This window comes from Rousettus aegyptiacus, unplaced genomic scaffold, assembly GCF_014176215.1.
Source record: "Rousettus aegyptiacus isolate mRouAeg1 unplaced genomic scaffold, mRouAeg1.p scaffold_m13_p_1, whole genome shotgun sequence".
In the NCBI taxonomy this organism is placed as follows: domain Eukaryota; kingdom Metazoa; phylum Chordata; class Mammalia; order Chiroptera; family Pteropodidae; genus Rousettus; species Rousettus aegyptiacus.
The window spans coordinates 136300921-136313929 of NW_023416284.1; the positions used below are offsets into that span (position 1 = coordinate 136300921).

The following is a 13009-nucleotide window of genomic DNA, read 5'->3' on the forward strand; positions in this document are numbered from 1 at the left end:
TTCCCCTAGCCTTCCTATAGTCAATTCTCAGTCTAGCAGCCAGAAGGTTATTACTCATCTGCTCAAAACTTTTTAACAGCTTCCAATCTCAGAGTAAATGTAAAAGTCTTTACAACTGCATACAAGGCATAACACAAACTAGCTCTCCATTACCTACTGATCATATCTCTCCCAACTTAAACCACATGAGCTTTTATAGCTTCCCTGTAGTTCTTCAAATACACCAGACATGCTCTTGCCTCTGGACGTCTGTTTAGCATTGGTCTCTCCTTTACGTTTGCTCAAATGGTACTTGCTCAGGTCTCCCTGAATACTCTATTTAAAATTAAAATCTGCCTCTACATTTTTATTTTTCTTCACAGCACCTACTACCATATAATGTACTACATATTTGACTTATTTGTTTTCTCCCCACGATAGATTATAAGCTCCATGAGGATATACAGCTCATATATAAGAAAAAGAACTGCAGTCCTTTCTGCTACTGGTATTTCCTTAATGGCAATAAAAGTAGATATTCGATACCTTTTTTTTTTAATGCAGGAAAATTTTCTCTCCTAACCTATCTTTATTTCAAAACAAACCCCAAACACATACTTACTTTGCTTAATACAGTACTTACTTTCAGCACCTAGGACAGCAACGACTAAAGTTATGTGTTATTTTTATGCATTGGGAGTTGGGATGGTGAATAGAAAAAAAATAAGTCATATTGGCTACTAATGACTGCTTTGGTTACACTAATTAAATACCAATATTTGTTTTCATACACATTACAGTAGTTGGAAAATGTTGTCCTGTCACAATTCTTCAATCTATTACTATATGGCTTTAATTAGGAAAGTGCTACCAGAAATCAAGATCTTTTAAAATTTATATCATTCGATCTCTCATGTGGTGCTTTTAGCTCGGCTTTCCTCATTCACACAAGAGTAATATAAACTTTGGTTTAGATCTTGGGTTTTGTAAAAGCATTATAATTGAATACATTAAATACTGTCATATAAATTGCATTTAAGTACATGCAGTCACCATACTGATCTCTGTCTATTCTAGTACCTCTTAACATATTTTGGGCAAAATATATTATGATAATTATTTGAGAAAGATAATGACCTCGTCTTAGAAAACTGCACATATGTAAATATATTCAAATTCTTGCCTACAATGTCTATGATTCAGAGTCCTTAAAGCCTAAAAACATGTCATTAGGCTAATAATCAAATTAAGTAAAAATTGCAGCCTAAAAGAGAAGCTAGTAAAATTTAGAACAATAACAGTCTATATATTTGATGTCACTCTGGTCTCGTCTGAGACTGAAAGGGAATTCTCACTACATTTTTTTTTTCTGTTCTTTATATGAGTATTTTATCTTATACCTAGATATCTACACATATAATCTGAAAATAAACTTGGACTATAAGAAATCAAACATTACTTTACTTTCCAAATATTGCATGCAAAAGTTTATGTACATTCAATATTTTTTAAGATTGAAAATTATCTTTTATTTTTACCTTTATTAAGAGGAAAATAATAAACAAGCCAAAGTGTACTAATTTAAAAATATATAATTCTTTTCGTCTTCCTGGTTGTCAAAATATTTATTACAACTGTAATAAAATAAGAGTTTTTACCAAGCAAACAGAAGAAAAAACTGACAATAGTCTGCAAAATGAGAAACAAATTACAAAGCTGACCTGCAGCTGCATCTGCAAGCTGTGGGAGAGGCACTATTTGTGACATTCTCTGACTCTTCAAAAACGAAAAGAAATGCCTCCACAGTGCACTGGCAACTGCAGCAAGGTGGCGCTCTTTAGCTGGTAATGAAGACTGTGCAACTAGGTCTACGTTTTCCTTTTGAAGCTCCTGACACAATTGTTGATGCATAGTCCTAAAAAGAGATAAAAATATAGCTAACACCCAACAAATGCTTACAAAAATCTTCTTTAAATACATTTAAGGCTTTTAACATTTATATCATATGAAAACTGGAGGACCATTTTATATAATTAAAACCTTTATGCTAAGACATTATGCATTTCTGGTTATTTGATGGATGAATGATGGCATATTAAGCACCATAAAGTTAATGTTAATTACTAATGTCAACCATTAATTATATGCTTTTTAATATGTCAGATCCAAATGAGAAACAGGCAGCTCCAGAATGAAGGTCTGCATTTTGCAACTCACTATGACAAGTGATTTTACTTGCAATCTAGACATTAAAACAATTTTTAAAATCATTTTCTCCTGAAAGCTTTAGGACACAGATGTAGCAAAAGGAAAGTAAGTATATCTGGCTTATATGTGGTATTTTAAATTAAAATATTTTCCTTGTTTAGAAAAGACAGAGGCCTTGTGCTGGCATATATAAAGTGTGACAGATACAATCTTAGCACATTAGTCCGAAAAGATCCATAGTCATTTTCACATAGTACACAACAATAAACAAGAAAAAGTTATTCTCCATAAAATACTAAAATATGAATTCAATACTGTTTCAAACTGCTTCATCATTTGCTCACTTTTTTTTTTTTCCCAACTGAAAATTTAGACATCTCTAGATCTTAACAGAATAATGGAGGGGAAAATACAGTTTTTACAGTGATCTGCATAGAAGGCATTTATGCAATATGCCTAGCAATTAATAATATGATTATTTAAACTAAATATTCAACCATGATATTATTCCCGTTTCTGTTTAAATTACTGCCACATCAATTGAGAGTATACACAAATACGTGGATACCATCCTGAGATTTTTCTTTCTTCATTTAAAGAGAAAGCAGTGAAAAATAACCGATGGAGCTAAGGCAGAAACTTTTTTTGATTAGCAGAATTCTACTAAGAAAAATAATTAGTACTTTGAAAACAGAAGGAACTATGACATAAATTCCAATATTCCTGATGTTTAAAATCTGTTTATCTAGAAGTGGATGCATTAAATAATTATACAAAATACAGAAATAGTACATGTATCTAAAGCAATTCCCAAAACAGTAAACTGATTGCAAGACCAAATATTAGTACTTTTTACATAACGATACAAAAGTAAACAGTATAAGTATAAATTTGGATTCTGTGACCCTTTACATTGGAATTCTTTTATAATCACGAGGCACTACTTAATACTACTTGAAGCTCAGGAAAACAAGTATACAAATGCCTGGGGAAAGAATATCATCGCATACAATTCTCATAAATGCTAACCAAATATCTGCTATGTTCTCTGTGTAAAAACCTGCCTGAGATGCTTTCAACTTGAACTAGTGGCAAGAGAACGATTTCAGATCCTATAGTTTTGAGTAAGATGAATATCAAACCACTAAAATCTATTTGGCAACTAACTTAACTGTCTACATCAACACAGCAAACCAAAGTTCATGAGTACACTTCAGCATATTGAAGTCCAAGTAAAATAATACCACCATATGCACAACCCATTTGTAACATTTGCAAATTGTATTGGTTTCAAAGGATAAGAAACTCACTGTACTTGGGTAGAATGGATTTTGCCCACTATTTCTAAATAAATAAGTAATTTCCTTCACTAACTAAAATCTATTCCTTAGGAAGAGGTATCATTTCTGATCGTCCTCTTTGTGCTTAGAAATTTTTATGTAAAAATCAGAACAATTCTATGAGATAGGTATCATTCATCTTCTTTATAGATGAAGCTGATAGTAAGAAAGTAAAATAATATACCCAAAGGTCACATGGCTAAGAAGGGCTGGCCCCGAAATCTGAAGCCTGTAGTTTTCCCCTACATACCAAGAGACACATTGTTATGCGCTAAGACACATACTTGTGCATGCACATGCACACACATACACACAATTTAAACAATGCTATATTTTCTTCTCTCTCTGCTTAGGTTGAAGAAATTTCAGCAAGCCTAAGAAAAGCTGGAAAAGCCATCTCTAGCTTTGCCTTTTGAAGAGGAAGGGACAACATCAGAATTCTGTATAAGAGAAAACTAGAGGAGATACTGAGAAAAATGTATTCATCTGAACCACTTCTGACCTCTCCAGAACAAAATTTTGAGCTACTGCAGAGTAAAACTGGGAGTTACTATGGAGATCTGATTTAGAACTCTGAAAAAAAAAACAACCCACTAGGTAAAAAGTTAAAATAAGCAATTATACCCGAGTTAAGAGTTAACCCAGCGAAAATCAGTTCCAATTAGGTGTAAGACACTGGCCCCAAAACAGACTTCTTTTGGAAATGTGCAATCCACTTAGTACTTTGGTTTGAAAAGAAGCTATATATCCTGGGGATATGCAAAGTACTTTTTGCTCCATGGCTTGTATGTTCAAGCAGTATCAGTCTGGATAAGAAGAATAATAATCTGTTATTCTAACACAAAACAAAGTTGTTTAAGACCTTATAATAATTTCTGTAAACATGAAGACATCAGAGAGTGGCAAATGCAAGAAATGTCAAGGATTTGCTGTAACGTAAGTCTAAGGGAAGAATCTAATTTTTGAACTATACCCAAAATAGTTAGAAATATCCTATGCAGTTGTAGGCAATTTTTAAAATCACATTTTCTGTACCAGAAAGTTAACTACAAAAAGACTACAGAAAAACAGATATACTGTATTAGATGTGACTGTATATCTACTGAAGGTACATATACAAAAATGCAAACATTGAAAGAAGCTCTGTCACTAGAGGTAACGATATAAAACACAAAACATACATAAAATACATGAATATAATATAGTTCTAGATGCCATGGTTATTTTATGAATCATTTTCTACCTTCTTCAACAAATAGTAGAAAAGTATAAAATTGCATAAAAGGTAAAATGTGATTTTGGAGGAAACTGAGGCAAAAGAAATAACATGTTGGGTACCACAGCTGGTTATCAGCAAAGCTACTCAGAGCTGTGTGACCTTGGGGGGAAAAAATGAGTAACCTCCCAATTTTTGTTTGAAGAGTCAGGAAAGGGAATAATCATTTGCTATACCTACCATTGCTTACTGTGAAGACCATATGAAATAATATCCTCAGAAGTGTTTGGAAACCTATCATTACATTATGTTAACACCCAAACTTTCACATACCTAGTTATCTACGTCTCCTTATGCTTCTATTTTAGCTCTGGTTTCCTCCCCCTTTTGGCTTATGTTATTTTCAAGCACATTCCCGATTCTTGCATGTGACTGCTCTTTTGCGTCTCTTTCCAATATTTGTTTTCCTGTTTTCATCTCCCTACTTCTTCTTCTTGTGATTCCACATATTCACTTATCTATCTTGTCTCTTACTTCTCCACCCCTATACAGTCAAGCAAATGTATTGAGGCATCTATTACATGAGAGACACCGAAACCTACACCCACCTGCTGTACCTGACAGCCTGGTCTCTGAAGTATGCTCCTCCCTAATAACTTGGGCAGGTTTCTGGAAACACTTACTGGACCACCATATCTAGGTTTAACTGCCTTGTATGCTCTTGTTTCTCATGAACTGATCATTATAGAACAAAGTATGGCATCCCATTCATTATATTCTTGGTATTTGTAATTTTCTGTGTAATACTTCTAATATATTATGCCTCAAAAATTTAAATAACAGTTGTTTATCGATGGACTTTGGATCACAGAGAAAGAGCATAATACAATAAATGTGCCTGATAAAAGCTAAGAGAAAGCAAGGGATTAACAATAATTAATAACTGAATTCTTTTTTAATTCTACTTGAAACCTGGCAGCAAATTTCTTAAATCTAATTAATGAAAGTATAATGGGAAGTTTTAGTTTAAAAGTTGCTCTAAACCGCTATGAGTAATTATTCAAAGTAACTGATTGATCTAGCTAATAGAAAAGTGTATGGGAATTAAGATGCTCTGACAATTTTCAGTTTCAGCTAAACTCACTAAAAAAACTTTAGGTACTTTGAATACTCTTGTCATTCTTGTTCACATCTGTAAAGGAGGGTTATAGTCTGCTTTATTACCCAGAAAGAATATAACATAACCAAAGTAATGACATTACTACAAAAAAAACCACAAGTTTTAAAGTGGGAAGATACTCTAAAAATCATTCAACGCAATCCTGTCTTGAAAAAATTATTTAAAAAAAAAAAAATAACAATACAGCCCCAGGTATAAAGAGACTTCTGAAAGCTTCACTATATGATAATGGTAGCTTGAGTCCTGGCCCCTCAATTTTGTTCATACCCAAATTATCAGGGAGAGGCAATAAGCAGAAACCAGGTTGGCATGCGGCTTCCCAGGCATATCCTTCAATGCCTCCCAATAACGGATGCCTGCCTCAGTGCATCTATGCATATGTGGAAGAGGTGGGGGAATGAGTGGTGGGTGACTGAGTGGACATGTGAGATCAAGGCAAGAAGTCTGTTGACTGTTTTTACTATCAAGGACTATAACAAATAAAAAGCACAACACTAGCAATGATGCTTCCAGATACATATGATGCGCCATTAAGGAATAAAAGGCCTCAAAGCATAAGGAAAATTATCCAAATGACCACTTGTCTAAGAGAGAAGACCAGCTTGTGAACCTGGAAAATTCTGAGACTTAGTTTTTCATCTGTTAAAGGGGAATAATTCCCTACTATCCTCCATGGAGCTGCTAAGTATCAAATCACACCACTTAGGTAAAAACAATCTGTTGACTATAAAGGCAACAAAATATGTATTTTGGTCACGTACTGCTTCTAAATCCTGATAACCATGTTCATAGATGCAGTGGAGCATTACCTAGAAAGACAGGAGCTTTAGAGATAGGCATACCAGAATATAAATCCTGCTCCGTCAACTATTAGGTGCATGACCATTTTTCCTCATTTGATATTAGTTCTTAATAAGACACATTAAAAAATGGAGCAATTATTACTGTTCAATAGAGAATCAAAGATTGTTTATTAAGAATAGATGTATCAGCCCTATTCTATGTCTTTAACCTTTATTAACTAATTTAACCTTGTAGGTACTATTATTATCCCCATTTATAGACAAGAAATCTAAATACAGGGAGGATAAATAATTTGACTAGCTCATACTGTTAGTAAGCAGTAAAGCCAGAATTTGAACCCAGACAATTTAACCACCTATGCTACAGCTACCTCAACTTTCATTTTACTACCCAAATAGTACATGTTTTAAATGTCACACTGCTGCCACACTGTTAAGTTCCTAATAAAGGTAGTTGCAAAGTAGTATAAGATCCGACCCCAAGTAGCATACCAGATATGCACACATTAAAAAGTTAAACACTTCTGGGGAGTGTAGACTATTCCACAGGGATCCCAAAGGTCAATGATATGTGATCATTTACATTTTTCCTTTGGCTCACAATTAATTTGCAAAACTGAGGAAAGAGAATAAATCAGGAATCCAGTGTTAAGTCTTGCAAACCAACCATGCTTATAGCAAAGTTGCCTCGCGGTTTTGCAGAATACTAGTAAGGTACTCAAATGAGGTTGCTTGCTCCTATCCCCCAATATGGTATAGTATGAAAATATGCCAATAAAAAGTGATTTTTTTTAGGAACTACCCCTATGATTCTATTGGTCTTAAATTTATAGAAGATTATTGTTTCTCAGTGATATTTCACTATATTTTATGGTACACCAATAACAGGGATCTATCCCAGTAGTTCTTGTCTTGACTACCATCAAAATCATCTGCAGAGCTTTTTAAAAATACTGATGTCCTGGGCTTACTAAAAATCTTACTGTATCTTCAAGTTTGGGGCCTAAGGTTATTACTTGTTTTTAAATTCTGATTGAAGAGGTCTGGGAAAGGGCCTGAGAGTCTACATTTGTATTAAATAGATGCTGCTAGCCCACAGACCACACTTTAGGCAGTCATCTTGGTTCTTCTTGTCTATAAAATGGGGACAATAATAGTACCTACATGATTGAATTAGGTAAGTAAAACACTTAGAATAAACAGTCCCTGATTTTCTGGTCAACAATAATAAGTACTTCATTTATTGAATATGTCCTATTTAATTCTTATTTAATTCTTGCAACAGATGAGGAAATGACCATGCAACTAGTACCCCATGGACCCCAATAAACAGCAAAATCATACATAATTCTGTACTAGACAAGGGCTGAGAACTACTCTTCTATTCTATTCTATAGGCATAAATGTAAAATGAAGTATACTTTTACATGAATTCGGAGAAGAATCATCACTGAGGGCAGAGAAAAGATTGGATAAGTGAAAAGAAGAAAAGAAAAGGCACAAAGGCATATAAAATCCATTCATTTACTCTCTAGTTGGACCCATATTGCAAATGTTCCAGGAAGTGGGGATACAAAGTTAACAATACAAAGTCTCTGCCCTTCTGGAGCATATATTCTAACAAGAGACATAACTAAACATAGATGTGTAACACATCAGGCTGTGGTAAGCTTTAAGGAAAAAAAGAATCAAGGTACAGGGATAATGGGTGACGGAAGCTAACATTTCAACTAGGATGATCAGGAAACACCTTCTGAGAAGGCAACATTTGAGCAAAGATTGACAAGTAAGAAAGAGAAACACATGGATATATGAGGAGAAAGCAGTCCAGGGAGAAGAAACAGCAAGTGCAAAGTTGCCAAGGGTGGTGGTTTCATAGGCTCAAGCAATAATAATCAGGAGGCCAGTTGGCAGAAGCACCATGGGTGACAGAAGGAACAGCAGATAAATTCAGAGGCAGCTGGGTTCCAGATCGTGTAGTCTTATAAGCCATGGCAAAGACTTTGGATAAAATCAAAGTGGATAACCAGCCACAAAAGCAAAGGAGTAACATAACTGACACCTCAAAAGGAAAATGAAAAAGAGCAAGGTGTTGGGGAAGGAAAAAGATAATAACCACTCTGACTCTAATGAATTCTTACAGTAGCATCATTAGGCAATACATTTAATAGAAGATAGGTTCCTATTTGTCACATGTTTCTTCAGTTCACGTCACAAAAAGTTACTTAGTGACAGTCACTAAGTGAATCTGATATTATAGATATAAAAATAATTTTCCTTACCGTACCAAAAAAAAAAAATCAAAACTTCATTTTGCAGGTCATAAGGAGCCACTGAAGGATTTTGAACTGAGGAGTGGTGCAGTGGAAATAGACTTTGGGAAACATTAAGCTGGTAATGGTAAACAGAATAGGTTAGAGTAAGAACTCACTGGAGACAGAAGAGACCAATTATGAAGCTTCTATAAATAGCTAGGTATGAGCTAATGCTTAATTTGAGCATAACTTTATGAAGGAAAAAGAAAGCTAACATTAATTATTTGGCATTTTGTGAAGGAGAAAAACAAGCAATCCATGTTATTGCTAAGTTTTGGGAGGGATGAAAACAAAGTTTGGAGGAACGGTTAATTACTACAGAACACAGTAAATTTGATTTGAAAACAGAACACGTAAGTAACAAAATCCAAAAAGTTTTTGGAAATATGGACTTAGAGTCTAAAAGTAAATTCTGACTCAGGAATCATTCTGCATGGTAGTCGAGCTTATTTTAATGAACATTTCAATATCTATTAATTACATGAGATACAGTATTAAGTGTGCTTGAATATGGTGCTTGCTCTCAAAGAATGCACGATTAAGTGCTGAGACACAGGTATGCATAGAGTATAACAAGGCACAAAAAAAGGACATTTTGGTTCAGCTGGGGGTGGTGGGTTAATGACGGCTTTTTGGAGTAAATATGCCATTACCAGGTTATAGAAGTTGTGTTAGCTAACTGAAAAATAGTACCAAAAAGTTTCAGAAAATTGAAATAATATGAGTAAAGCATAGTGACATGAAATTGCATGTTGTATGAGGGGAGTCACAATTTAGTATTACCAGAAGAGGAAAGGTCAAGGGGCAGAATGATGGAGTATTGATGGAGGCCAGGTCATGGAGGGCTGTGCCATCTTAAACATTAGAGCTACAAGCAAACAATTCTTTCAGGTAGAGAGAATCAACAGAGATAAAATCAACTTATATACTCAGTATATATCTTCCCAATAGTTTGTTCCCAATATAACCTACAGCTTACGACGACTACCTTATACTTTTCATTTATACCTTATACTGTTCATTTAAACACTCTGTATAACTGCTCAGGGCTAATGTTACAATGATATTTGTTTTTAAAATATTTTCATTAAAAACCCAAACTGTTAAGTATGTGAATGCGTGACTTGGTACACACACAAATATATATAACTACTCATCATCACAACATACTATGAATATTTATATTTTTGCCAATGCTTAAATACTATCTTATGCTCTCATCTAATAAAAGTGAACATGAAAGACCAACCTGAGCAAGCCTTACCTATAAATATTAGCATTATTAGCACTACATAGTGCAAATGCTCTTAGCACTATTCTAAGTTGACTTTTTTGTTGTTGTTGTGGTCTCTACTTCTGCCATTTATTCTGTGTTTGGGGGGAAAGTTCAACCTACGATCAGCAAGTAATAATTCTGAACTTAACACAAAGAATCAAAGAAAAAGTGTCCCATCTGGGGTGAAGTGGTTTAACCACTAAAATACTTCCTCTGTACCACTCATAAAATTGAAAAACAAAGTGTTATGCTAGATATTGAGTTTTAGAATACCTCAAGATGTCTTCAAGGAAATACTTGAGGGTAAAATCCACATTAGGGCTTGGTTGAGACACTAATGGCAGATGGATGCTGTGACTTAGGGATTTCTAAAAGAACAAGAGAGCAAGCAATCACCACCTGACTGTGACAACTCATTTCCAAAGGGGGTAATGCTACATAACCTTGTATAGCTTATATTCGGTTAGGGCCTTCATTTCCAGGAACTCATCCTCCAACTTTATGTGGGTATAAGAAATGAATGAAAGTAAGAGAGAAGAGATTATAGGCTCTATATGAAACTAGTCATTCTCCAAGTTCGCTTGCTACCAGAATATCATGCATTATAACACAGGATCTTTGTCCATGCTGTTAGAAGCACTCAGAGGTGAAAAAACCTGTTTAAGAAGTCTCACAGTAAAATGTACACACCTTAGATAAAGCTAAAGCTGTCATATGGGTCTTTTGGCATTTCAAATATGGTTCTCATCCTCTTTAACTGTAAATGGTCAGGTATAGTAGAGCAAGCATACATGCACTAGATCTTACCTAAAATGGCAAGTTATGCATAGAATTCTCATACAAGAAAAAGGAAAAAGGAAAAAAAAAACTTAAAAACTCATGGCTAAAAAAGGAAATCAGAATATATTTATTTGCAATATAGGCCATAATGTGAACAAAATATTTATGAAATTGCCTTCATTTTGGAATAGAGATTACCCATTTATCAAACTTAGCAATATCAAAGCCAGTAAATAAACCTCACAATATTTAAGTATCTTCCTCCTCTTGTCTCTCTCTTGCTCTCTGGCTATTCCATCATTTACTGAATGCTATGACAGTTTTAAGACATGGCCACAAATTCTTTGGCATTCCTTGGACCTGAGAGATCAATGACTGCTTTGACCAAGAGTGCAGCAGACATGATGCTATGTGACTCTAAGGCTTGGTAATAAAAGGCCATAAAGTTTATGCCTTGTTTGCTGGGAAAAATCAGTCTTGGAGCCCTAAAATGCCATGTATGAAGTACAATTACTCTGAGAATACTCTTTTGAAAGGCAGTAAGTAGCACTTGAATCCAGAGTCCCAGCTAAGCCTATTCTTCAGCCATTCTAGCTCAAACACTAGACATGAAGAAGTATCATCATGAATTGGATTCTCTAGCTTCAGTTAGTAAAGTCCCCAGTCTTTTGAATTACCCCCAGACAGAATCGTCCTATCTGAGGCCCTAGACATGACAGAACAGAGAAGAGCGGTCTTTAGCTTTCCAAATTCCTGACCTACAGAAATTATGAGCATGATAAAAGGCTTGCTGTTGTGGTGTTTTGTGCCACTATGTTTTGTCATGGTTATCCACTATACACTAAGTACTCTGTAGGAATTAGCGATTAAAAGATGAAAAAGATACAGATCTGACCTCAAGGGATTCATATATGGGGAGGGGGAAAACAAATACTTTCTTCATTAAAAGTATAACCAAAGATTAGTATCTGCAACAGTGCAAAGGCAGGTGTTAAGACAAAATAGCTATGTTTAAAGCCTCCCAGGAACTGTCTATAACAATAACAATCTCAGGAATTCTAGATTTGTTTTAGGACAGATGAATTAAAAAGATAAGAGCCATTTGAAGAAAAGCTACTTTATTTTTCTGCCTATCCCACAGAACACATTATCAAGCTTATACTGAGACATTTTATATATAGAATCATATTTACACTCTACAAATTTTACTCGGTTCTGTTGCTTTTGTTTTCATTAATTGGTAGCTTTTGTAAAGCAAGTTTTTATTTTAATTTCCCCTAGATATAAGGTAATATGTTCATAAACCTGAGAGCATTTTTTAAAGCTAATTAATAAAAATACTCTCCGAAAACTACCTTAACTCTCACCATCTAACCAGCAGGCCTTTCTGAAAACAACAGAATAGTCAGCTTGACCCTCTAACTACAGGTTCAATCATTATATTACATCTTAATACCTGTGTTTAGTTACTATTTGAGGAAATATGCTCTTGGTTCAAAAGAATTCAAGATTTTATTAAAAATCATTTTATTTTTAAAATTTATTTATTATTATTTATGCCTACAGCACCTGGTCTTCCTAGGTGGTCTCCCATCCAAGTAGTACCCAGGCCCAACCCTGCTTAGCTTCCAAGATAAGACATCGAGCTTGTTCAGGGTGGCATGGGCGTAGACCATGGAACATGAATCCACTGGAGCACAAACCCAGGACCTTCTGCGTGTAAAGCAGACATGGTAACCACTACACCAAGGAACCATGTCCTAAAAACCTTAACATTTTTGAGGTCAATATTCCACCACAAGTAAGCTAGGGCTGAATTCCATTTGTGTGCATTTTTTCTTAATTGGTGATGATAAATTCCTAAAACGAGAATATCTAATGGTAACGCTGACGGATTCTGAACCCAAATGTT

At 34.7% G+C, this 13009-nt stretch overlaps 1 protein-coding gene and 1 pseudogene across 3 annotated transcripts in view; both read right to left on the reverse strand.

Moving 5' to 3' along the window:
* Positions 1 to 13009, reverse strand: part of MMS22L (MMS22 like, DNA repair protein) — a 112197-nt gene that overhangs the window by 31196 nt on the left and 67992 nt on the right. For all 3 annotated transcript variants that reach the window (XM_016130185.2, XM_036220143.1, XM_036220146.1), the window contains exon 15: positions 1701 to 1894. In XM_016130185.2, the coding sequence (XP_015985671.2) occupies positions 1701 to 1894 (194 nt within the window). The remainder of the gene's footprint in view (positions 1 to 1700; positions 1895 to 13009) is intronic.
* On the reverse strand, positions 12655 to 12770 carry LOC118605125 (annotated as a pseudogene).